Source organism: Pituophis catenifer, unplaced genomic scaffold (assembly GCF_029215685.1).
Source record: "Pituophis catenifer annectens isolate HBS135680 unplaced genomic scaffold, rPitCat1.0.hap2 SCAF_2, whole genome shotgun sequence".
NCBI lineage: Eukaryota > Metazoa > Chordata > Lepidosauria > Squamata > Colubridae > Pituophis > Pituophis catenifer.
The window spans coordinates 188,605,821-188,633,022 of record NW_027256882.1 but is presented as its reverse complement, the minus strand read 5'-3'; the positions used below and the strand labels follow the sequence as shown (position 1 = coordinate 188,633,022).

The 27,202-nt window shown below is 40.9% G+C and overlaps 1 protein-coding gene across 1 annotated transcript in view; it reads right to left on the bottom strand.

Annotated features, from left to right (window-relative positions):
• Positions 1-5,235: 5,235 nt before the first annotated feature.
• Positions 5,236-27,202, bottom strand: part of CHD1L (chromodomain helicase DNA binding protein 1 like) — a 91,893-nt gene continuing 69,926 nt past the window's right edge. The window contains exons 19-23 of the mRNA XM_070938354.1: positions 22,240-22,338; positions 21,840-21,910; positions 21,369-21,483; positions 7,814-7,922; positions 5,236-5,865 (exon numbers count right to left, since the gene is read on the bottom strand). Coding sequence (XP_070794455.1) covers positions 5,802-5,865; positions 7,814-7,922; positions 21,369-21,483; positions 21,840-21,910; positions 22,240-22,338 — 458 coding nt within the window. The 3' untranslated portion in view covers positions 5,236-5,801. The remainder of the gene's footprint in view (positions 5,866-7,813; positions 7,923-21,368; positions 21,484-21,839; positions 21,911-22,239; positions 22,339-27,202) is intronic.

The following is a 27,202-nucleotide window of genomic DNA, read 5'->3' as shown; positions in this document are numbered from 1 at the left end:
ATTATAGGTGCTTCTCTGAGTGAGGGTGCCTTTCCTGCCGCCTTGAAAGAGGCGGTAGTGAGGCCTCTCCTCAAGAAGCCTTCCCTGGACCCGGCTGAATTAGCCAACTATCGTCCAGTCTCCAACCTTCATTTTGTGGTGAAGGTTGTTGAGAGCGTGGTGGCACGACAACTTCCCCGGCACCTGGATGAAGCTATCTATCTAGACCCGTACCAGTCGGGCTTCAGGCAGGGGTACAGCACAGAAACGGCATTGGTCGCGTTGGTGGATGATCTCTGGAGGGCTTGGGACAGGGGTTGCTGCAGCGATTGAGGAGGTTAGGAATAGGGGGCACCATTTTGCGGTGGTTCTCCTCCTTCCTCTCCGACCGCTCGCAGTTCGTGTTGGCAGGGGGGCAGAGGTCGACCTCGAGGCGTCTTGCATGGGGAGTGCCGCAAGGGTCGGTCCTCTCGCCCCTCCTGTTCAACATTTATGTGAAGCCGCTGGATGAGATCATCCGTGGTTTTGGGGTGAAGTGCCATCTGTACGCTGATGACACTCAGCTGTACATCTCCACCCCAGACCACCCCAACGATGCCCTTGATGTGATGTCTCGCTGCCTGGAGGCCGTGCGGGTCTGGATGGGGAGGAACAGGCTCAGACTCAACCCCTCCAAGACTGAGTGGCTGTGGCTTCCGGCGCCCCGATATAGTCAGCAGGTGCCATTGCTGACTATTGGGGGTGAATCTTTGCCCCCCACGGAGAGGGCTCGCAATCTGGGTGTCCTCCTGGACGCACGGCTGTCTTTAGAAGAGCATATGACGGCCGTGGCCAGGGGGTCCTTTTATCAGGTTCGCCTGATTCGCCAGTTGCAGCCCTTTCTGGATCGGGACGCCCTGCACACGGTCACTCATGCCCTTGTTACTTCCCAGTTGGACTATTGTAATGCTCTTTACATGGGGCTCCCCTTGAAGAGCACTCGGAGGCTCCAACTGGTCCAGAATGCAGCTGCGCGGGTGGTTATGGGCGCAACCCATTGTGCCCATGTGACACCCCTCCTGCGCGAGCTGCACTGGCTCCCAGTGGTCTTCCGGGTGCGATTCAAGGTGTTGGTTACCTTTAAAGCGCTCCATGGCATAGGACCCAGGTACCTCCGAGACCGTCTTCTGCCACCAATAGCCTCCCACCGACCAGTTCGCTCCCACAGAGAGGGTCTCCTCCGGGTGCCATCGGCCAAGTTATGTCGGCTGGCGACACCCAGGGGGAGGGCCTTCTCTGTGGGAGCCCCAGCCCTGTGGAACGAACTGCCCCCGGAAATTCGTAAGATCTCCGACCTCCGGGTGTTTCGCTGTGCACTGAAGACCCTGTTGTTCCTCCAGGCCGGACTATCAACATAATAGTTTTAAATTGGGGTATTTAAATTTTTGGGGGTTTTAAATCTGAGCCAATTTATTTAATTATTTTAAATTTTATATTGCTGTTTTGTCTGTGTTTTTAAATAGGCTGTACACCGCCCTGAGTCCTTCGGGAGAAGGGCGGTATAGAAATAAAATAATAATAATAATAATAATAATAATAATAATAATAATAATAATAATAATAATAATAATTATTATTATTATTATTATTATTATTATTATTATTATTATTATTATTATTATTATTATTATTATTTGCTTCCTGACTGTTTAGGAGTAAATAGTGAGCTTTTTGAAGATTTTCAAAGTAGTGTGAATTGTAAACAATACGGTCCTTTTTGGAACTGCCTTGAATTGCCCTTGAGACTGAATAACTGACACTGGTGGATTAATGAGATATGAGGGAACTTGATGGGCCATCCTGGACTATAAATACTATTTGATAGAATATTTTATGAGGCAAAAGAATAAAAGTTAAACAAGACTTACAAATTTGGACAATTTTGAGGAAGTAAATTGGTAAATTCTGAGGACCTTAAATATAGTTGATTCTGAGGAATGGTTCCGGGAGTGAACAAAATCTTCTCCTATTGGCTGTTTGGTGTTCTGGACAACTGGGACATTGGGGTTTTGGTGGATTATTGAGCAATTTCCAGCCCATTAAATCAAATTAAGATGTCACAACAGGGAAAAACAAATATATTTCCAAAAGAAATACAATTGATGTTTCAATATATCCAGGAAGCCATGATAAAGAATCATAGAGATGAAGAAACAAATGCATGACATAGATGTGAGATTAGAAAACTCACAGCAAATGACAACAAAAAATGAACAAAGAATCCAGAAAATAGAGGAGGAATTAGAAGGAGTGGGGGAAAGAATAGAGTAGATAAATCAGCAACTGATACAAGCTGATAAAGATTTGGAAAAGCAAGGAATAACTCTTGAAAAGGAGAGGGCAGTTTATTTTTTAAGATGTCAAAACATTGATGACGACAAAGAGGAAGATCTGCCAGAAGAGATGAAAGAATTATTGGTGGGTGCCCTTGAGACTGGAACATGAGAGGTAGACGTGGAGGCAGATGAAATACTTAGATTAAATATGAGTGATGTGAGGAGACATAAGGTCCCAGGGGAGGAACATGTGAAATTCATTAAAAAGTCAATAAGAGTCAAAATACTAGAAAGAGAAAGAGATGACGGATAGATAACAGAATACTTCTTCATGTGAGAATTGTTTTATTAATGGTTAGAAAATAGAAGTAGAAATTAGAAATTGGGAAAATATTATGTATACTGCTACATAATACAAAACATTATTATTACTACTATGTATACATAAATATTAGAAGTTGAAAGATTATTACTATGTATGCGTAAATAGTATCATTAGTATTATTATTATGTATAAAGTAAATTGACCCAGACAATACACTGTTCACCAAGCACCTATGGATGTTAAAGAAAAAAATGTGTGTGTGTGTATGTATATGTGTTCTGATTGGGTGGAGGTGTGTTCTGATTGGTTGGGGATTTGGCTGTGCTCTGATTGGATGGGGGGTTGGCTGTGCTCTGATTGGCTGGGGATGTGTTCTGTTTAGATGGGGGCTTGGTTGTGCTCGGTTTAGTCTGAGTTGCAGGGGGATTTGAGCTGGTGAGCTGCATTGCTGTTGTTTGGCTTCGCGTTCGTGGTCATGCCACATCTTCATGGTGGGTGTCAGTTTGCTTCATGTATGGATTAGAGGGGTTTAAAGTGGCTAATGATGTAGCTGTGGTCTGACTTCTGGTTTGTGGTCGTGCCTCATAGGTGTGGGTTTGCTTTTTGCGTAGATGTGTGGTGGTGGCATCCTGTGTGGTTTTCGTGAGTGTGGGTCTGGTGTCTTTCTTTGTGTTAGGGACTCGTTTGTCAATGAGGGCGGGTTTCCAAATGGCTGGTAGGCCGGAGGTATCATCTCGTTTATTCATGCTGTGTGGGCGTTTTTCTATCTCGATGGCTTCTCTGATTATTCTGTTGTTAAAGTGTTCAGTTTTGGCAATAGTTCTGGTCTTTTTAAAGTCAATATCATGTCCTGTAGCTTTAAGGTGTTGGACCAGGGAAGAAGTTGGTTCCTCTTTTCTGACTGAATTCTTGTGTTCTTCAATGCGTGCACTTATTCTTCTGTTGGTTTGTCTCATGTATGTGGTGGGGCAGGCGGTGCATGGGATTTCATATACTCCTTGATTTTCTAACTCAATTTTGTCTTTGGGTTTCTTAGGATGGTGGATATTTTTTGGTTTGTGCAGAATGCTGTCTTGATGTTGTGTTTGCTGATTCTGTCTATGGTGCCTTTTATGTATGGGAGGAGGGCTTTGCCGTTTTCTTGTTCTCTGTCTTGGATTTTAGTGGGGGTTTCTTTTTGGATTAGGTTGGTAATCTTATTTCTTTGGAATCCGTTGGATGTTAGTACGTTAGTGAGAGTGTGTAGTTCGGTTTTTAGCTGTTGTTCGTCAGCTAAGTGTTTTGTTCTGGAGATGAGTGTCTTGGGCTACTGAGTTGATCTGTCCTGGAGTTGATCTGACTTCATCGAAACGTTGCCAAGACACTTCCAATTTTACGCGGGAGAAAACCCGAATAACCAAACACACACACACACACACACACACACACACACATATATATGTGATATATATATATATATATATATATATATATATATATATATATATACACACACACATATATACATATATACATACATACATATATATCTCGTCGGAGTATTAAACTACCATTACACAATACACAGCTAATTACAAATGGGAGACAGCTGGAAGGGCCTATTACACGTGCAATGGCAAAATTGATTAATGGCATATAAAGGTAGAGATCTCTGTAATGGTAGTTTAATACTCTGATGATGTCAGCAGATGGCTGATGAAAGCTTAGTAGAATTTTAAAATTTTAAGTTCTGGAGCTGGCAGAATTTCTACTTCTTTCTTTACATGCATGCACGCACGCACACACATATAAGATGTATTTCCAAAGGTAAAATAAAAAATTAAAAAATAATCATACTTCCTAAATAGATATCTGGATTCTTAATAATTAAACCTTTCCTATCAGTGCTTTCTTCAGTGAATAGATGTTATAGCTACTGCCTAGTAATTTTGGATGCAAACAAAATGGATGCACCATTTATTGTTTTCCTGCTGTTGGGTCAAAAAATCCACATAATTGGCACCATTTAACTGGTAGGTGCTTATAAATTTTGATGTCAGGCGTGATCCCCCAGGGCCCTTGATTGTTGGAGGCCAGACCCACTATGAAGTACAGCGAGTTCTCGATTCGAGGTGGCACAGAGGGCGCCTCCAATACTTAATTAAGTGGAAGGGTTACCCCTTGTCAGAAGCTTCCTGGGTGAAGAGCACAAACATCCAAGCTGACTGCCTCATAGCTAAATTCCATGCAGATCACCCGGACAAGCCGGGAGGGGGTGGGGTACACCCTCGGACGGGGTAAGGTACTAAATTTATCTCGTGCAGGCCTCATGGAGAGAGTGAAGGGAGAGGGGCCGGATGTCAGTGTTTCAGTGCTGACATAGAAAGGGAGATAAGCCCTGGACTTTTGCCTGCTAAATCCCTTTGAAGCTCAGTCTCCGTGGAAATGAAGAGGAGGGGGGAACATTCCTGTGAAATGACAAGACAAGAAGTCAGGAGAGTGACTTGGAAGATAGCCAATAAGAAGCAGAGAATTGGGGATCGGAAAGGGAGGGATTGGGGGGCAAAAGGTCAGTCTTGTCTGCACGAGTCATGATCTGGTTGCTGTACTCGAATAAAGAGAAGATTTCCTTAAAGATTGGCAGTTTGGAAATTCATTTATTTTGAGATAGCATTGAAGTCTGACATTTGATTTGATTTATTGAATATTGAAATAGCTGTGGGTCCACAGCATTTTAATTAGCCTTCAGAAAGAATAATGCTTGTAAACTACAACACTGCCCTTCCTAATACACTTGTAATCTATGACAATGTATATTATTTAAAGTATTTTAAATATATACTCTCCATTTCAAATGAGCTAGAGCTTTAAAAATCCCTGAAGTAACAGTCACGCACACTTGAATAGTAAAACTTAAAGCTCCAGCAAATCATTTAAATGCTAATTCTATATTGGTTTCAGATAATTTTTTTATTGTGTAATCCCTCTTTTTATCAAATTTCACTTAACTCTTCATTTTTTCAGATCATCTCTGAAGCTTTGGATATTTTTTCTAAAGCATAATTTGCCCCATTAATATAGAAATTACCTATAACTATAAAATACAATTCTAATTAAAAACAAAAATTAAGAAAACTAAATAAAAGTATTTAATTCAGTTTATCCACTGAAAATGTCAATTTCTGTTTAATTGTTGAAAAACTTTAAGATTGTAGTATTGTGGATTCTTTTGAAGAAGACGATGCTTTAATTCTTGGAAAGTAGTATCTGAAGAACATAGTTAAGGAATTGCCAATTATTATCAGCTTAACTCAATCAGTAAATTGCTCTCTTATATCCCATGCCTGTCATAGAGCTAATTTGAAAATAAGCTTCATTTAATGTTGATATTTTTTGTTACTGTTACAAATATTAGAACAGGGAAAGATCCCAAAATATTCACTAGAGTTTGTTCTTAGCAAAGGTTGTTAAAAGGCCTTTTATAATCCCCATGTTATATAAAAAATAAAGAATCAAATGATTTTGGAAGGCAGAATTTATATGTCATCTTTTTGCATCCAAAAAGAGAAATATCTTTCTGGAATGCCTTTGGGAATGCTTCAACTAGGTAATATCACATAGTGTTGCTATTCCCAAACCGATAAATACTTCCATGTTCAATTTGTACAGTAACCATGTCATCCAGCAGTTTTGAGTTTTTAAAGTATAATTTTTGTTATATGCTCCATTATTTTGCCTCAATGTTTGCTCTCACTAGGAAAATAGGAGAAAAAATCAAACCAGACAAGTCTTCTGTGAATACATTTGCTCAATTGTAATTAACATTTATAGGAAGACTTCACACTAATTAAAAGAATCGGAATACACTGTTGTTTTAGATCTGCAAGCTGAAATACGTTTTTGCATGAAAAACCTAAAAGGGGAGGGAATCATTTTGGATTGTCTATAGCAGGGGTCTGCAACCTTAAACACTCAAAGAGCCATTTGGACCCATTTCCCACAGAAAACACCGGGAGCCACAAAACCTGGGTGGGTGTGGTCAACTCGTCACTCCCACCCAGTCACATGACCCTTCCAGCCACGCCTACCCATATTTTGTGGCTCCAGGTGTTTTCTGTGGGAAATGGGTCTCTCTCTCCCCCCTCCCTTTCATTTCTGTTTTTCTTTTTCCTTTCCCTTTTTTCTTTCCCTCTCATTCTCTCCCTCCAGCTCTCATTTCTGTTCCTCTTTTCTCATTTCTCTCATTTTTCTCCTTTTCTCTCATTTCTTTCTTGTTTTTTTCCTCATTCTCTCCCTTTTTCTCTCCTTTTCCTTATTCTCTTCCTTTTTTCTCTCTTTCTCTCTCATTTGTTTCTCTTTTCCTCTCATTCTCTCCCTCCATCATTTTCTCATTTCTCTCTCCCTTTTTCTCTCTCTCATCTTTCTCTCTTCCTTTGCCACCCAGAGGACACTTTTCAATAGCCGGTGGCATCACTCAGCTGGAGGAGTAAAGAAGCTCAGGGCAGCAGGAAAAGGGAACTGGCCCCGCCAAACCTCACACACCCATCCAGGGGATCAGGCTCGGAGAAAGCCGGAGTACTCTCGCCAAAAATGCTAGCCCATCAGCTGGTCAACCCGCCCGCTCCGTGTGCCTTTGCTGTGCTTTGGCCAAGCCCAGCTGCTCGCTTGAGGCTATCCCCACTTGTGCACATACTCCTGGCCTCACAACAGCTGGCCAGGGGGTTGCGTGAGGAGGAGGAGGGTGGTCTTTGGAGAAGTCGCAGTGGCAGCTCGTCTCACTCTTCAGCTGCGGCCTGTCCCCCTTTCCGTTGTACTCTCCTCCCAGATCCCATTCCCACCCTGCCAGCCCTCGTGTTAGCGAGGTTAGTGTTGGCCCCGGCCAGGTTGGGCCAGTGTCTCAGAGTGGAGAGCAGGTCTCATGACCGGGTCAGCAGGGAGCCGCAGGAGAGGGGTCAAAGAGCCACAGGTGGCTCTGGAGTTGCGTGTTGCCAACACCCAGTCTATATCATCAAAATAAGCAGTTATTCATGTCTCAACAAATGTCTCAAGTCTTCACTCATCAGTTCTGTTGTTTCAATAAACATCTTTGTCTAATTTCCTTAGCCTGTTGAGTAAGTAAAAGCAATTCATTGTAGTGTGGTTCTTGGAAAGTCTTAATTCACTGTGAAATACAGAAATATAGTTATTTTCAGCAGTATAAGATGTGTAAGGATACACAAATGCAGGAATTCCTCTGGATCCCAAGTATTTACGAATGAGGCGTTCTGTTCCATACCAATTAAAGCCTTTGGTTGAATATCCAATGCGAGGAAGATGAATGCTTGCTGAGGTAAAGAATAAAGAGAAAATATCTGACATGCAGCACCAATAACAATGTATTGGTGTAGAAGGAATTAACTAGTAAGTTATAAACAAAATGATTTATTTTCATAAAAAGACAACACTTGGAAGCTCATTTTGTTGCAATGTATACTGTAACAGAGGCTAATGTTCATTTTAAATCTATTCCAATATGAATAGTAGCAGAACTTTTGACATTTCCTCCTTGTTATATATTCCAACTGAATAGTCAGTAAAAACCAAGTTGTGGTAACATGTAAGTAACACCTTCAGATTTCTCTGGTGAAATTTAACACCAAAATGATTAAATTTAAGCTGTATAATTATGGCCTGTTCTTCAGTGGTGCTTGTGCTCTTAAGAATGGAAATGGAAACAGTTTGAAATTGTCAGACCACACAGTCTTACCCTATCCTTAAAAACAACAATAAATAGGCTGTCCCAGCATTGGACAAGAGTCTTCTCTTCTTCTGAAATCTTCCTAGATCTTCTTTCATTTAAAATGTTAGCCACCATTCCCAGTTTTGTGCCATCTGCAGGCTGTAAATGTCCCATCAACTGCCTCATCAAGGTTACTGGTTAGCATAGGGCTCAAGGCAAACTCTATGACACTCCACACAATACTTGCCTAACTCTTTGGGTGCCAATTGTGAATCCACCCAACAATAATATCATCTAGTCCTTGTATTAGTTCCCTAGCTTAGAATCATAGAGTGTTAGGTCTGGAAAGGACCTCCGAGGTCTTCTAGTCCAACCCTCTGCCCAAGGCAGGAGACCTTATACCATCCCAGACAAATGACTGACCAATCTTTTCTTGAAAACCACCAGCAATGGAGCATCCATAATTCTAGAAGGTAAGCTGTTCCACTGATTAACTGCTCTCACTATCAGGACATATCTCTTTAGTTTCAGGTAAGATCTCTCTTTAACCAGCTTCCACCTTTTGCTTCTTGTTCTGCCCTTACGAGCTTTGGAGACTAAATCAACCTTCTCTTCTCTGTGAGTGCTCCTCAAGTACTGGAAAACTGCTATCAAGTCACCCTAATGCTGACACCCTAACAATTTAGCATTAGTGGACTCATGGAGATATATAAATGGAGATGCCAGAGAACATACCTTCTTTGGAAGACATAAATCTTTTTCAAGGATTGATATGATATGGATATCTAAAAATCTTGCAAATAAAATTCTGAAAGTGGGCACTCTGCCTAAATCTTTCTCAGACCATAACCCAGTGCTTTTGGTTTTAAGAGGAAAGAGCTCAAGTTTCAGATGGAAACTAAATGAAGCTATTTTGCAAAAGGAAAGGATTGTAAAAGAGTGTAAAAAGAAATTGCAGGAATACTTTGAGAATAATTTGGAAAAGGGACAAGTTTAACGACAGAATGGGATGCTAGTAAAGTAGTCATGAGGGGCTATTTCATACAATACAATCGCCTAGAGAAGAAAAAAATCCCAGAAAAAGATGCAAAGGATAATGGATGAAATTAGACAGAAAGAAATTCACTTGCAAAAGACACCTATAGATACTAAAATTTTACACCATATTAAACTGTTATGGCAACAATTATCTATGTTAACTGTACAGGAAATAGAAACAAAATTGAACTATGCAAAACAAAGACATTTTGAATTTGCTAACAAACCAGGCAGATGGTTAGCATATAAATTAATAAAAGAAAGAGAAAAGACAATAATTGGAAAAATTTGTGAAGGCAGTAATGTGCTAACAGACAACATTAAAAAGTCCTTTCATAACTTTTATTCAAATTTTTATAAAAGACAGGAGATTGACATATTAAAAATAGATGAATACCTTTCAAGACAACAGTTACCAAAATTTTACAAACCCAGAGACAACTGATGAATGATCTGATAACGTTTTTTGAGATTTCAGAAGTTATTTTAAAAATATGAGGCCAGGAGAGGGACTTCCGGTTTGGCATTGCTGCAGGACAGTTGTAGGGAGCGGGGCTCCGTGGACTTAGGCTAAACTCTCTTTATTGGGGGGCCCTTAATGGGCTAAAGTCACCTTGGAGGGGTGACGAAGAAAGGAGGGATGACTTGCAGTTCACAGAGAGTGACAACTCACCTTGTTGATCCAAGGCTTATTCTCCTACCCAACACCAAAGAAGAGAGGCGGCCATTATGGCCGCCATGAAGCTGGGACAACCGAAGAAAGAAATGTGTTGGAGTGGTGTGTGAACAGTGGACTGGACAGTGGACTGGAGCTGTCCACTCAACTTCTTTACCAGAGACTAAACCCCAAAGAAAAAAAAATTCAAAGTGTTTAAAGTGTTAAAAAAGCGGCGAATAAAGATTTAGGGAAAGATTATAGATCCGAAAGAAAGTGAAATCTAAGAGAGAATATAATCCTTAAAACACAGAAAGAGTGGACTTGAATACTTTATTGGAAACTTTTTGAAATAGCATTTTAAAATGCTGGAAACATTGGGCTGATTATTGGAAGAAACTGAAAGAAATTATTTGAAGGAAATAGGAATAGATTCCTAGCTGTCAGATTGGGTACAACGTTGAAATTTAGGCGATGGTGCCATCTACTGGTGAAAGAAAGAAACTACACTATATTTTAACAAAGCTGGGAATGTCCTTGGAATAATTATCTGCAATATAGAGTCGAGGTTAAAAAACATATGGAAGACTGTTCTTTTCTCATGCATATTGTCTAATACCTATTTGTTTCATGACTAAGGAGAAAAATCTTTGAGACTTTTGAAGATTGCTAAATAGAGGGTTCATAAACATTTGGAATTATCATTGGAATTAAAGTCCTGACTATGTCGCTGATAAAGACAAGGGAAACCTGTTGGATCATCTAGGAGTATAAACGTCTGATAACAGCACAAAGAGGTGAAAGAAGTAAAATTAAAAAAAGAAAAGAAAAAAGAAAAAGGCTTTTTGGAAAGCTTGGAATGAGTAAACTGACTGGTGGAGGACTATAAATATTGTGCATCTTGAGGAATAATTCTGGGACTGAGTGAATAGTTTTAATATTAGCTTTTTGACGTTACAGACAATGAAGATTTTGGAACCTTGATTAAGTAAGTTTTGGATTTATTAAAATAAGACAAAATGCTTCAACAGGAGAAAATAAGTATATTTCAAAAAGAAATGTCACTGATGTTTCAAAGCGTCTATGAAACTATAACAAAGAACCACAGGAAGTTAAAGGGTTTGGTTGTTTTAGTTGCAAGACTAGAAAATGTCCAGCAAACAACAATGAAAAATGAACAGGAAACCCAGGAAATAGAGGAGAAAATAGAAAAAACAGAGGAAAGGATAGAGCAGATAAAACAATGAACGAATTTAGAAGACAAGGAGAAGGAAGAGATAATTAAAATGAATTAAATAGATCAAGTTGACTATACATTAAGAAACTTAAAAATAAAATTGGATGAGCAGAAAGACATTCCTAAAGTGAGGATAGAGACATTGATAGGTATGTGAAGATTTGGCAGCGAGAAGCAGAGGCAGTGACAGAGGTAACATTTAGACCAAATATGAATGATACATGGAGATATAAAATTCCAAAGGAGGAATATGGAAAACATGCTAAAATTGACTTCCGGTTGGTGAATCCCAGCGATATGGCGCTGTGACAGCGATCGCTGCTTGCAGCGCCACTTTTTTGTTGCGTTTTGGGGTCCCTTCGAGGCGTGGGAGCTCGGAAAGCTCCGCGGACGATAGCGGGGTGTCAGCAGGCAGAGCGGTGAGGAGCAAGCACTCTCTGCTGGACCGACTACCGCTGTCAAACTAACGCGGCGCGTCTGCTTTAAATGGCAGACTTGAAGCTGTGATAGCCAACAAAAGACAGGAAGCAAGAAGATTTCGGTGAAGTTGGTGCCTATGATCATTCGTACTACTCTCCCTTAAACACGCTCGGAATGAGTTCAATTGGATTGTGCTGGCTGCGTCGGATAAGAAGGATCCTGGAAGGAATTGGCGGCGATTGTGAGGTTGGAGGAGATTGGTGGGAGACGAAATCGCAGACGTGCTGGTGAGACTGAGGATACTTTTAGAAAGGGAGACGGAGCCTTCAGTGGATTGGATTGATACTTTGTTTTGAGCAAACAAACTTTGGAAAGTTAAGAGTGTGGAATAGACTAATTGAATAAAGGAACTGGATTTTGGAAGTGCGGTAGCTGTCAGGACTAATAATAAGACTGTCTTGAGCTGAGAGACTGAGAAGGAGCACTTGGGGAAGATAACATGGCTGATGAAATCTGAATGACAATGCAAATAGAGAGTGATTGAACTTAAGAGCAACGCGAAGCAGATCATACAGCAAAGCGTGCCTGCTGCATCATTGTAAAAGAATTTTTTTATATTTTTGATTGCTTTTCCCCTTTGCTCTTTTATGACTGAGTGAAGTTATTGAGCAATTAATCAATTAATCAATTAATTAATCAACGAGTTGGGCAAATAACAACAAAAAAAAACATTAGAAAATTTATATATCTACAAGTATATATCTATATTAATATTATATATATTACATATTCCATTTTAGATAATCTAAATTAATTGTGAACTTATTTAAAATTTATTAAGTACTTTTTAGATTTTTTTATTAAGGAATTTATATACGCTATAATCTTTTATATTCTATAATTGGATTTTTCCCTTTCTTCTCCTCCTTTCTTCTTTCAATTATTGATTCTTAATTTTGATTAGCTTTTTATAACTTAAAATATTGAATATTGAGATTGCATAATTAATTATCTATATGTGTACTTAGATTGCTCAAGATATATTAGAAAGTCATCAGTGCTTAAGTGTTAAATAAGAGTAGGTAAAGATAATTTGCTTAAGTAGTGGTAGCAGGTGAGAGGGTTATCTTAGTTCAAATTAGTTTAACTATTAATTGATTAATAAGTGACTTATTACAAGATAGGTTTGTGCAACAGATAAAAATTTGAATTATTGATTTATTGTATTACTAAACAATATTGAATAGAACGGAAGGGAACGATTTAATATAAATTCATTTGATAGAGGCAGTTAAATATTGGTGGATGACAATTTGGAAAAACATTGAAAATATAACAAGAAAACAGAAAAAGGTATTAAAAGAGATGATGAGCTTCTCATCCACGGTGACAAAAACAGGAAAGAAAACATCCTCAAATCCCACAATCACAACGACATCACCTGCTACACAGAAATTGACTGAAGGTTTCTCTAAAATGGAGAAATCAGGAATGCTACCCACAATGCAAGCAATGCAATCAACATTGACAGCAATACAGGACACGATGATTATGTTACAAGAAAAAATGTCTAGTAACCATACTGAACAGATACTAAGACAGATATTAGGGCATTAGATCAAAAAATGATTGGTATACAGGAATCGATACAAACTAATACACAGAAGATTAAAAAGATGGAAGTTAAAATGGAACAACAGGAAAAAAATTTAGATACGGTTGACCAAAAACTGATGGAACAGAACAGGGAATTGGCAGACTCAATTACCCAATTGGAAATGGATTGAGCCTCCTTCTATCTCCGTTTCCAAAACATTGCGGAAGATAAAGAAGAAGATCTGTGCCAGGTGATGGCAGAATTAATTGCTGAGGTGTTGCAACAAGATAAATTGGATATTATAAAGGAAATTGACGAGGCGTACAGGGTCCAGACAAATTATGAACGAAGAAATAAATTGCCAAGGGAGGTGCATATAAGATTCGCAAGGAAGAAGGTAAAGAATATCCTCTATAGTATGGCAAGAGATGAGCCAATCATGTATAAGGGAAAGGAGGTGATCATACTGAAACAAATCCCAAGGAGGGTAAGGGAGATAAAGAGAGATTATAGGTTTTTGGCTACTCAATTAAACAAAAGAAATATTCTCTTCAGGTGGATCTTACCAGAAGGCATGTGGATCACGTGGCAAGGGAATAAAGTTAAGATAGATAGCTTAGTAGCAGCTCAAGAGTTCCTGGATCAATTACGAGCGTCTGAAGAGGATCAAAGTAGTAAAGAGGAGTTAGAGGCGGAAACATCGAAAGAAGAAGTAACCTAGCAGATAAGAGAGAAAGAAGGGACATCGAAGGAAAAGGAGGAGGAAGATAAGGATAGTAAGGAGACAAAGAAAGACCAAAGTCCACAAAGAGTCACACGTGCCAAGAAGTATTAGGATAGTATACAAAAATTAAGAGATGGTTGATTGGAAATTGATATCAGTTAACGTAAATGGCCTAAACGATAACAAAAAGAGGAAATTTTTTTTTACAAAATTAGCTAAACAAAATATGGATATAGTGTGCCTTCAAGAGGTCCATATTAAAAAGGAAAATCAAAAATATTTGGAATATAAGAAATTGGGGAATCTTTATGCATCCCTAGCTGATAAAAAGAAAAGGGGAGTAGCATTGTACATCAAGAAGGAAATAAAAGCCGAACTAAAATATGCAGACCCGAAGGGAAGGGTATTAATAGTGGAAGTTAAAAGAGGCAACTGTCCAATCTTATTAACAGCAATTTATGCCCCGAATGAAAACCTAGGAGACTTTTATAAAAAATTAGGAGAGAGATTAAGCATGATGGATGAGTAAGATTTGCATAATTGGCGATTTTAATGGGGTAATAGATTCAAATAGAGATTATAAGGGGACCAAAGGTAAAAAGAAAAAGAGGAAAAATTTACCAAAACCATTCTTTGATATGGTAGAAGAACTCAATCTAGTGGATATTTGGCGGGTTCTGCACCCATATCAGAGGCAGTATACATATTATTCTAATCCTAAGAAATCTTGGTCTAGGATTGATATAATGTGGATAAGCAGAGATATAGGGTTAGATATTAAGTCAACAGAAATCATGCCCAACATTTGGGCAGACCATAATCCATTAGAGGTTAAATGGGAATGTACGCACAAGAGAAGAAATACAAGATGGAGATTAAATAATCAATTTCTAAAGGACAAGCAAAATGTAGAGAAAGTAAAAAAAGAATTAAATCTATTTTTTGAAGTAAATGAAAAGGAAGCAACATCTCGAGGTATCATATGGGATACAATGAAAGCGTACATAAGAGGACTAGCAATATCGTATAGTGCACACAGGAATAAGGAAAGAAGAGAGAGGCAGAAGGCACTGATAGAAGAATTAGGGAAAGCCGAGAGGGAACTACAACATAAACCAGATAATAAGGATGTTAAAGAAAATTGGATGGTTATACGGCACAAATTAAACGTAATAGATCAAGAGAAATTGGCGTACAAAATGAAACGAACCAAACAATATTATTTTGAAAATGCAAACAAACCGGGCAGGTGGCTGTCCTATAGGTTAAAAAAAGAAAAAGAGAAGGGCATAATTCATCAATTGGAAGACCCGGAAGGCCACCTCAACAATAAACAGGAAGATAAATTGGAGATTGCCCGAGAGTATTATGCGGCTCTGTATACGGAAGAACAAATTCCTAATGAAAAGGTGGTCCAATACTTGTCAAAAGAAAGTCTTCCAAAAATCGGGGAAGAGGATAAAGAAATACTTAATAAAGAAATAACGATGACAGAATTAAGGATGGTAATATCAAAACTTAAAAAGAACAAATCCCCAGGCCCAGATGGACTTCCAGGGGAATTTTATAAAAATTCGGATTTGGGAGAAATTTTGTTACCAAAGTTGTTAGAAATTTATAATGAGGCCCTAACAGAATCCAAAATTCCAGAATCATGGAGAGAGGCGTATATTACTCTCCTCCAAAAAGAAGGAGAAGACCCAAAATTAATTAAAAATTACAGACCGATATCCCTCCTGAATACGGACTACAAAATCTATATGGGTATTTTAGCAGGAAGGCTAAAAATAATTTTGAATAAATTAATACACAGTGACCAAAATGGATTCCTCCCTGGGAGGCAAATCAGGAATAATACAAGGATGATAATAGACATATTGGAATACTATGAGGAACACCCGAACAAAGAAATGGCATTGGTCTTTGTCGACGCCCAAAAGGCATTCGACAATCTTAATTGGCAATTTATGAAACAACAAATTATCCAAATGGAATTCGGATTAAATTTTGTCAATACGATATCCACAATCTATCAAAAACAAAAGGCTAATATATTACTGAATGGAGAACTAAGGCTTTTCAAATTAGAAAAGGGGTCCGACAAGGGTGCCCTCTATCCCCACTTCTATTTATCTTAGCACTAGAAGTATTCTTGAGAAAGATTAGGAAATAATCTTTCTCAAGAAATAAAGGGTCTGACAATCAGAAAAGAGATATATAAGACACAGGCATTTGCAGATGATGTGGTATTAATCATGGAAGAACCATTAGAATCAGGCACTAAAATTCTGGAAGAATTGGGCAATTACGGGGAGGTAGCAGGCCTTAAATTAAATAAATCCAAAACTAAATTATTAACAAAAAATATGACGGAGGTAAGGAAAAAAGTACTGGAAGAATCAATGGAGATCCAAACCGCCAAGAAGGTAAAATACCTGGGGGTCTGGATTTCATCAAGGTGCTCGGCCCTCAGAGAGGATAATTATTTACCATTGATTAGAAATATTAAACAGGATCTGGAAAAGTGGGGAAGACTACAGATATCATTATTAGGCAGAATCGCGGCAATAAAAATGAGCATATTACCCAAGTTATTGTATCTATTCCGAACGGTCCCTGTTAAATTAGATAAAAAATTCTTTCTGGAGCTCAATAGCATCATCAGGAAATTTATTTGGGAGGGAAAGAAACCAAGAATAGCAATTAGGAATTTACAGGACAAGAAGGAAAGAGGGGGTTTCGGATTACCTAAATGGGAGTTATATCAAAAAGCTGCAAACCTAGTATGGCTGAAAGAATGGGCAACCCTGAGAAATAAAAGACTGTTAACTTTAGAAGGGTATGATCTCCAGAAGGGTTGGCATGCATATCTCTGGGATACTGGGAAGAAGATAAAAACTTACTTCCATAGACATAAAATAAGGGAGATCTTGATACAAATATGGGGAGAGATGAGACAGAAGCACTATAGGAAAATTCCGAGATGGCTTTCCACCATGGAGGCTATAATATATCCAAATGTATTAGAAATGGGTAAAACGGTCAGATACAATGAATTATTAGATGGGGGAGGGAACCTTAAAACAAGGGAAGAATTGATGGAACAAGGTATTTCTATAGACTGGTGGCCATATAACCAAATTAAATCCAGATATAAAAAAGATAAGGAGGAATTTGGCATTGAAATGAGCATAAATGGATTTGACAAGATATGGATGGGTACGGACGACAAAATTCTAGCTAAATTATATAATTACTTATTGGAGTACTATATGGCAGAGGAAGTAGTTAAAGAACCGATGTTAGCATGGGCCAAAAATATAGGACAGAATATAAATCTGAACGAATGGGATTCAATATGGAATAATAACCTTAAAATGACAAAGGCGACGGCTTATAAGGAAAACCAATACAAGCTGTTTTATAGATGGCATATGGCCCCAGCTAGGATAGCGAAGATCTACCCCAATTCGAGCCCTAAATGTTGGAAATGTGACCATCAGCAGGGTACTTTTTATCATTGCTGGTGGACATGTAATCAGGCACAAAAATTCTGGAGGATGATATGGGTGTGGATTAGAGAAATAATAAAAGAAAATTTTGATTTTGACCCAAAAGCTTTTCTCCTGGGAATTTTGAAAACTGAATATGCAAAAAAGAAAATGTATTTAATTATACATATAATTAAAGCCGCTAGAATTTCCTTTGCCCAGTATTGGAAAGAAAAACAAATACCACCTCAAGAACATGTTATTGGAAAAATATTGGAGTGCGCCGAAATGAACAAATTGACTTCAGAAATTAATGACAGAGAAGATTCAGAATTTTATAGCGTGTGGGACATGTGGTATGAATGGATGGGGGAAAGAAATAAAGAAGGTAATAGAGATTAAATATTAACTAATTAACAAAATCTATATGAATAGTATTAGATTTAGTCTTAGAGAGTTGAGCACTATTATCTTTAAGTGTTTGAAATTAAATCTAGCTTTAAGAAACAATATCAACAAAAGACAAGCAATAATGCATGTAGATGTATATATGTATATAATTGCACCAATGAACCGAAAATGTACCGATTGTATCACTATATGTTATAATAAAAATCAAATTAAAAAAAAAAAAGGAAAACATGCTAAAAAATCAGTAAAAATTGAAATATTGAAGCGAACAAGAGATGAATTTCCACCAATATAAGATTTGTGCTATCAAAACTTAGAATAGAGGTAGGAATTAGAAAGAGGGATAATATTATTTAATAGATTCTTATATAATGCCTTAAAATTAGTATGTAGAGGAAAGGATCAGAAGTTGAAAGATTGTATTATATACTCTTAAACAACAGTGTTAAGGTTACTATGGCTATTAGTATTGTGTAATAAAATATTGGAAAAATTAAGATGATCAGGGATTAGATATATGGTGGAGTAAATATAATGTTAACAATGTTAATTGTAATATTTATAATGTTATTATAATGATGTGGAAAACATGCCAAAGGGAAAAAAAAATTAACAAGAACTGAAATACTAAAATGGAAAAGAGATGAAGGATAGAAATAGAGTACCTACCAATATAAGATATAGAATAGAGGTAGATATTAGAACGGGGAAAAATATCATTTTGCATATTTCTATATAATATGTTAAAATCAGTATGTAGATGAAAGGACTAGAAGTTGAAAGATGATTGCATTATGTACAATGTTACTATAATGATGTGAGTATAATTAATGTAATTAAGGCTATCAAAATTATTAATTTCATCATTATTTGGTATCATAATTAATGATACTCAGATGCCACACTGTTCAAGTATTTAATACTGTTTCCCTGAAAATAAGACATGTCCAGATAATAAGCTCAATTGGGCTTTCGTGCGCCATGTGGTAAAATAAGCCCCCCCCAATACTTAGACACATGCGCGGGGGGGGGGGGGGGAAGGGAGAGGGAACATCAGAGCCACTGCTGCCCGACATCAGCAGGCCAGAAACGGTGAGCCGGACGCAGTGCTGTCACTTGGGAGAAGAAGAGAGAGAGGAGGTGCTGCAAGAGCACCCATTTCTCACGTTTTCCTCCTCCTGGGCAGCGGCAGCGAGTTCAGCTCCCCAAATCTGGCTTGCTGATCTCGGCTAGCGAGGGTCAGTGGCAGGTGGGGTGGGGGGGTGGCGGAGAAGCAAGAATTCTGCCGTTCACCCAAACCCCAGATCTCCTGTTTGCCCTGCAAGCTCTTCAAGAGGAAGGCGATCGAGCCAGTCCGTGGCTTTTGCAATCCAAGCCAGCACTTCTTCTCCTGCTCCCCTTTCTCCCCCCTCTCCAGCGGTGTGTAACTTGAGAACCAGCACCTTGGATTCTCTCTTTTAAACTCTTCCTGGCCATCCTTTTGTTCTCTGCTTCGGCTCCAGGAGCTGCAACCAATCCCCATCCCAACCCATCCCTGGCTGGGGGTGGTGGTGCTCAGGAGAACTTCGGCAAGGCTGGCCGAGCGACCCTTGGGACGGAGACCCTCACCCCGGCCCCCTTGGCCACTTTGAGAGCAGCTGTGCAAGCCCAACCCAGCCCAGTCCAGTCAGCCTCCTTGGTTGGCAGACGGGGGGGGAGAGAAGGTCCAAGAAGACCCCTGGGCTGCCCTGCCGCGCTTCTCCTGCCCCTCGCCCTCCTTTCACATATTGCCTCGGACAAGACCCCTCCCCAAGCCACTGGCCCCCTCAAGCTTTCTCCAAAAGCTTGCCAGAGCTTGCTTGCTCCCAAAGCTTGTATGGAGCTTGCTCGCATACAGGCTTGCCAGAAACGCCGCCTCCTTCCTGCTTTGTGCTCCATAGCCTTTCTCGTCCAGAATGCTGTGGAGCCCGGTCGAGCTGGCCGGAGAGGCGCTGGCTGGCTATCAGCCACGGGCGAGTTGTGTTGTTGGCCTTCACGCCCTGCGCCATGTGAGCCCCGCTTGCTTCCCTTTTGACCTGCTCCACACCGGGCACTGCCTCAGCTCGGGAGTTGGACTCGGGACTCTCCTTCGGGGCATCCTTCCACCCAACTGAGTCCTGCCAACTTTACAGGAGTGGGGGATGTGTGTAGAAGAAAAGTTTCCGGGCATTGGGGAGCTGCTACGATTGCTAAAGGCAGCAGCCTTAGCAGCACTGGCAGAGCAGCTGGTCGGCGCTCCTGCACCAGTTCCACACCAGTATGGAAGAGAAGACTATCGTGTCCTGAATTGTTTTGCTTTCCTGCCCAGTTGCTTATGGTCTCTGGTTGTATCGTTCATCCAAACATGAAAAAGAAGAAACAGATAATAACCAGACGGCTTGATTATTTTGGTAAGTTCTCTGTCACCTTTGACCTTAGCTCTAGGGAGACAAATTACCTCCCTCAACAGATTATCAGGTCTATAGAAGTTCTGCCCCAGCTACGGACCCTAAAGAACACAGCACACACAAAGTCTGTACAAATCTTAGTTTACTAAATTAAATCAGTCTTTTTGAAACAAAGGCTGTTAATTAACTTTCTTAACAGCCTAAAAGAATCCAAAGAATAATAATTGTAATCTTACTATGGTTGGCAGAAAGCCCAGAAGCAATTTGCAGAGAACTAAGATCCAGACGCGAAGGAGAGTGAGCAAAGTTGTTCCCTGCAAATTGCCTCAGTCGTCATCCTTCCTTAAATAGGCTAAGGGAGTGGCCAATTAGCCCCAAGCCTTACTCTCGAGAAGACCTCCTTCTGAGGAGCCACTCCTGCCTTTTGGCAGCTCTGTGTGCCCGTGCATCGAGAAGAGGCTCCTCCTCTTCTTCCTCTTCACTTATGGGAGCTTCTGAAGGCCCTGGCAGAATCCCCGCCTCTGGCACCACATCTTCTCTAGCCTCCTCATTGTCTGACTCGAGTGCCAGCTGCACAGGCTGCTGGCGCAGCACCACATCAGCTTCCTCGCTGACAGAATCAGTTACTAGCTGCACAGGCCGCTGACAGGCCACAACAATAGACTGCTGATTCTGTTCCTCTAAGAAATAAGTCACCTATCATCAACATAAGTCTTTTTTACTCCAGGGAAGACTGAGCTACTGGAACGCTTGAAGGGGACTCTTCTGTCAATGTTTGCATGTTTTCCTTCGGGAGGAGATTATAAAATGATTGTTCAGCTTCAGCAGTTGTGGGGACAGCTGTTATTTTTTCACCTGCAGCATATAGGCTAGCTGTTCTTTTTTCGCTAGAATAGTAGTGGTGCCATTAGTTCAATCCTAGGTGGAAGCAAATTTTGCTTCGGTGCTATAAAGCAATCTTACCCAACATGTTCATTTGCAATATCTATCACCCCTGTCAAAATTCAAAATTTTGTATACAGAGAACTATCAGATTTCTTCTGTCTCAAAAGCCCTGCGACAGGCATGCTTACCGTTTCTTTTCTTGGCTTCTTGATAAATTTTCTTTAATCCTTTTTCTAATGCAGGAAGCTTAATTCCAGATAAATTGTTTGAATGGTCCCGGTGCTGAGCTACAATAAGAGCTAGCTAGAAAGATATTACATTTTGACTAGTGAGCAAATCAAGTACACAGAATGGGTTGTCCAAAAAAAAAAAAAAAAATTCTCATCCCTTTTTACAAATGCTATGTCTTCTGAACTTTGAACTAATCCTGAACTTTTACTGATATTCAGCTATGCATTTTATAGGGTTCTATCTGCATAGAATACAATTTAGAACTACTTAAAGAAAAATATATGTTTGTGCAGCTACCAAATCTGTCCTTTTCCCCCTAGATTTCTTATTATCAATGCAGAATATCAACTACATATTTTATTGAGTTCTTATTTGTGTAGAATGCAATTTAGAATTATTTTAAGAAAAACATATTGTTATGTAGTTACCAAATCCGTTCCTTTTTTTCTGGATTCCTTATCATCAATGCAGAATAAAAGAGTTCCTCCTAATGTCAGGTCTGCAAAACAATTAACAGGGATGGAAACATTTAGTCCTATTTAGATTTAAAATGAGAGAAAATTTTTATGAATAGCTGAATAATGAAGATTAAATTGTCATATTCTTTTTCATTTAGCATTATTATGACTTTCCTTAGATAAGGAAGTAGCAGGCAAAGAAAAATAGCTTCCTGCAATATTATATATGGGCAGGGATTATGTGCTTCTTTTAAACTCATTCCTGTGTAAAAGACTGGCTGGAATTAATATTTGAATAAGTGGTGGCAACTCAGCCTTTGGATTTGCAAAGCTGGGTGTCATCTACTAAAATAATGAAAAAGTGACTTACCTTTCATCTTTCCTGCTAGTTCATATATTTTCTTTGGTTGGTCAGAACGATTCCCGAGAGCTGTGAATAAACCTCCTTTTCCCCAGTGGCCAGAATCATCTGAAAAAAGAATTGTTATGTTAAGACGTTTCACTTAAAAGTTCAGGAAAACTATTCATTACTTATTTGAAATAGAGTGGTATTTTCAGAATGGTTTCTTTTTATTCTTCAAGGAAATTGCAACAACAAATGCAGACAATTTAACAGTTCCATTCGGAATTCAAAAGATAGGAAACAGAACCATTATACTGATAAACTGACGGCACAGTAATTTATATTTTTGAGTTCCCTTCATTTAAATTAGCTTTGATAAGTAAATCCCCAATTCTGGCTCCTTATAGCACAGTAGTTTGCCTGCACTAAATGTTATAGCTGATTGAATTTGTGCTCAATATTAAGATATAATTTCTGACTATTTGTTTGCATTTTCTCTCCCATTTTTTTCCTTCTGTATATTTTTTTCTAGACTTTGAGAATAGTGATTATCTTTTTTATATAAATTATTTATTTATTTATTTATTTATTTGTTTAAATTTCTATACCGCCCTTCTCCAATGTAGGACTCAGGGCGGTGAACAGCCAAAGTAAAAACAAGACATATATACAAAACATACAAAATCTAAAACTGTTTAAAATAATTAAATAATTTTGGCCGTAATTAAAACATTCCAATTTAAAATCCGTTTAAAATTTGGCTCAAGCCAGCCCAGCTAGTTGAAATAAATGGGTTTTCAGGGCCCGACGAAAAATCCGGAGGTCTGTTATTGTACGTAGCTCTGGGGGGAGGTTGTTCCAGAGGGCGGGCGCCGCCACAGAGAAGGCTCTCCCCCTGGGGGTCGCCAGCCGACATTGTCTGGCGGACGGCACCCTGAGGAGGCCCACTCTGTGGGAGCGTACTGGCCGGTGGGAGGCTATTGGTGGCAGAAGGCGGTCTCGTAAGTACCCCGGCCCTAAGCCATGGAGCGCTTTAAAGGTGGTCACCAACACCTTGAAGCGCACCCGGAAGACCACCGGGAGCCAGTGCAGCTCGCGCAGGAGAGGTGTCACGTGGGAGCGCCTCGTCGCCCCCAAAATCCCCCGCGCGGCCGCGTTCTGGACCAGCTGGAGCCTCCGGGTGCACCCCAGGGGGAGCCCCATGTAGAGAGCGTTGCAGTAGTCCAGGCGGGAAGTGACGAGTGCCTGAGTGACTGTGCGTAGGGAGTCCCGATCTAGAAAGGGGCGCAACTGGCGTATCAGGCGGACCTGATAAAAAGCCCCCCTGGCCACAGCCGCCAAATGATCTTCTAACGACAGCCGTGCATCCAGGAGGACGCCCAAGTTACGAGCCCTCTCCGTGGGGGCGAGTGATTCGCCCCCAATAGCCAGCGATGGCGTCAGCTGGCTATATCGGGACGCCGGAAGCCACAGCCACTCGGTCTTGGAGGGGTTGAGTTGGAGCCTGTTTCTCCCCATCCAGACCCGCATGGCCTCCAGGCACTGGGACATCACTTTAAGGGCATCATTGGGGTGGCCTGGGGTGGAGATGTACAGCTGGGTGTCATCAGCGTACTGATGGAACTCCACCCCGAAGCCACGGATGAAGCCAAATTATTCTAGTTTGGTCTGAAAATGGATGATATATATTACTAAAACTCTGTTTATTTGTGCCCTCCAATTAATCCAAATAATCAGTGGTGAAATGCACTTACCTTAGTTACCGGTTCGGGAGTGTGAGCGTGCATGTGCCTCTTCTGCGCATGCGCAGAGGGTAAAAAACGGGACGTAATGATGTCCCGGCGGGTGGGCGGAGCCTCCCGCTGCCGGTGCTACTGGTTTGCATGAGCCGGATAGATCCGGCCGGATTTCACCACTGAAAATAATGTATTATGCAACAACAATTTTTGAACTTTAAGAATGCATAAAAAATCTGGGACCCATTACTCCTCTGGAATTGAAATTTCCACAGTGGTCAGACTACACTTTTATTCCCAAAATTCAGACTGTTGCAATATTCCTGCAATCATGAGATTATGATTTCCAATGCTCCCTGCTAGCTTCCCACAAGTAAAGTCTATGGGGAAGCTGGTAGGAAGTCAGAAGTTGCTCCTGCTGCATTATATTGCAATAATTTTTCAATCAAGCCACCTCAAATCCACTTAATCATCCACTAATCATCACTCCTGTGGAGTTGAAATTTCCACAATATTCAGACCAGTAAAGTTCTAGCCGTTGCAACACCTCTGCACTCATATGATATAGATAATCTTCTGACGTGATGACTCAGGGTGAAAAAATAACATCACCCTAATTATGCTATGTGTTAAGGTGGTGGTGGGGAGGAAATATCTGCACTGCCTTTTTCTCAAAGCATGACTCAATGGATCATAGGTTGTCCTAATGAATTAAAACAATTAAATATACCATATTTTTTGCTCCATAAAACACACTCCCCTCCCTCGCAAATGTGCATGGTGCCCGTCCTTTGGTGAATAACAACCAGGCTGTGGTGGCGGGGTCCTTTTACAGTGTTGAACCTTGCCTCTTCTGTCTTTGTCACTACCCGTCTCTTCTGTCTCTTTTCCGTAGTGCAGGAGTCAATAGGCAAAGCTGGCACATGAGATGACACCTATCTGCGGTCCTCTCAGGCTCCGCCTGATTTTTTTTCTTGTTTTCCTCTTCTAAACCTAGGTGTGTCTTATGGTTAGGTGTGTGTTATGGAGCAAAAAATACAGTAAGTATTTCATTTGATTTTAAAACTCAAAATACCTATGCAGTTTACCAATAATTATAGGACTATACTGTAACTTAAGCTAAGCTCAAACTGTGTATTGGCATTCAAAGCATAGTAATAAAAAAATAAAAATAATTGTGGCCATCTCCCACTCTGTGTCAAGGGGACAATTTCACCTCCCTCTCCTCTCCCAATTCTGCAAACGTAATCTATATCAATATTTCATTAAGAGGGGGAAATCTGTTAGCTTAAAATATAAATTAGGTAGTATTTCTATAAAGTATTTGTATTTTCATGTTCTGGAATTCCGTGCAGTATTTAAATGGAAGATGTCCACCGAATTCAATATTCTGCAGTAACCAATGATGTCTAGCCAGATCATGCTACCTAGCTGTTTAGGACAGATATACTTTATTGTAATTAACAATCCAACTGAATGTGATAAAGCATGACAATGTTATACAACTGCTATATTTTTGCTGGTGTCCTCTATATTAGAAGTGCCCAACTCCCACGTTACGGATCAGCACCAGGAACCGAGACTCACAAGTGAGTGAAGCCCCACCTGAGCATGTGTGGGATCCAACCAGTGCCCCCCCGGTTAGAGGTTAGAGGTGGTATTTAGCTGGTTTGGACCAGTTCAGGTGAACCGGTAGCGGAAATTTGGACTGGTTCGCCGAACTGGCAAATACCACCTCTAGTTGGCTCCACTCCCACCTGCCTGCCCCGCCCAGTCACCCTTCACTGTTTATGGGTCATCGCTTGCGCATGCATACAGCCTCTGCTCTAAGTTGTCTGCCTAAGTTGCCTTCCCACCCGGTGCGTGCCTGCTGCGCCCCAACTGAGCGGCGCTGATCTGCCTCCTCCTGCCTACAGGTAAGCCTGCGAGTTGCGGTAGCTCCTGCCTCAATGTCCCCGGAGCTTGCAGGCCCCCCCACTGTCCCCGGAGCTTGTCTTGCTGGCTTCACTGCCGGCATGGCTCCATCCCAGGTGGTAGCACTGGCTGCTGCCTAGCTAGCTGCCCTGCCCCCCACTGTCCCTGCCTGCCTTCCCCTACTCCGTTCCACCCGGCCCGCAGCCCCGCCATGCTTCCCTGCCTTCCCCGTGGCCTTCCCGTTGGTCACCAACTCCCCATGGCCAGGCCCGCTGCCCACACACCTAGAGAACCCTGGCCAGTGCCCTGGCCTCAGTGTTCCTCCCTCCCCCGGGTTGAAGCAATTTACTCGGCCTGTGGCCTATCACGCTTGGCCGAAGGGCTGCGGGGGGGGTGGCATGGTCTCAGATGGGCTGAAGCAGTCTGGAACCTACCTTACCGAACCATTTGTAAAGCGCTGCACAGTGAAATTAACTTTAGCAACCGGTAGTTGCCACTTTGGGTTCCTCCTGTAAGTCCCACTCATATCTGGAAAACGCTGCAGGGGGAAGAGAGAAACAGGTGCTGGGTGCTTCTTTCTGCCGCCCGCAGCACTTTCCCGATGGGAGTGAAGTTGGACCCAAAGCTAAATTTTGCTGTGCTTCACAAGATGCTTTCTCAGCAAAAGCATCAGGGGAGAGAAAACAGGTCGCCGGAAAACACGTGGAGCAGCTCCATGTACTCTCCAGGTCAGCGGCTGCTTCTCTCAGCCACTGCTCTTGCTGTCAGTACCCATTTCTCTCTGCTGCCCGCATTTTCTGGAGTGGGACTTAGAGGAAGACCCAAAACAGCAACTCCTGGTTGCTAAAGTAAAGTTTGTGGCACGGGCTGGGGAAAAATTTAGAAAACTCATCTTCATAAATGGGAAAAAACAAACCAATGGGGAAGCAACGTGCCAAGCATTAAAAAAAAAAAAAAAAAATCCTGCGCATGCGCGCCCCGGGGTGGATGGACATATACCATTTTCCCACCTCGCGAGGGTACGAAGTGAGGCGGTGCATGCAATGATGGAGGTTTCCGAGTGGTTGCTTTCACCACTCCCAGAGTTGCCACATCGGTTGAGTTGCGCCTGCGTGCTGAGAAGTTAGCCGGAGCTTGTCTGGGAGCCGGTAGCGTGGAGCAGTGGGAGAGTGTATGCGACGGAGAAGCGTGAGCGAGGGATGTGCATGCTCGATGGTTGTTGAGGAAGGGGGAGATGGTGAGGCGGGAAAAGAGGGAGCTTTTGCGGTCTAGCCCTGTTATCTGCTTTCCCAACAGAAGGTGCACTCGCTGGGTAGCAAAAGTGCCTCTGACCATGTACA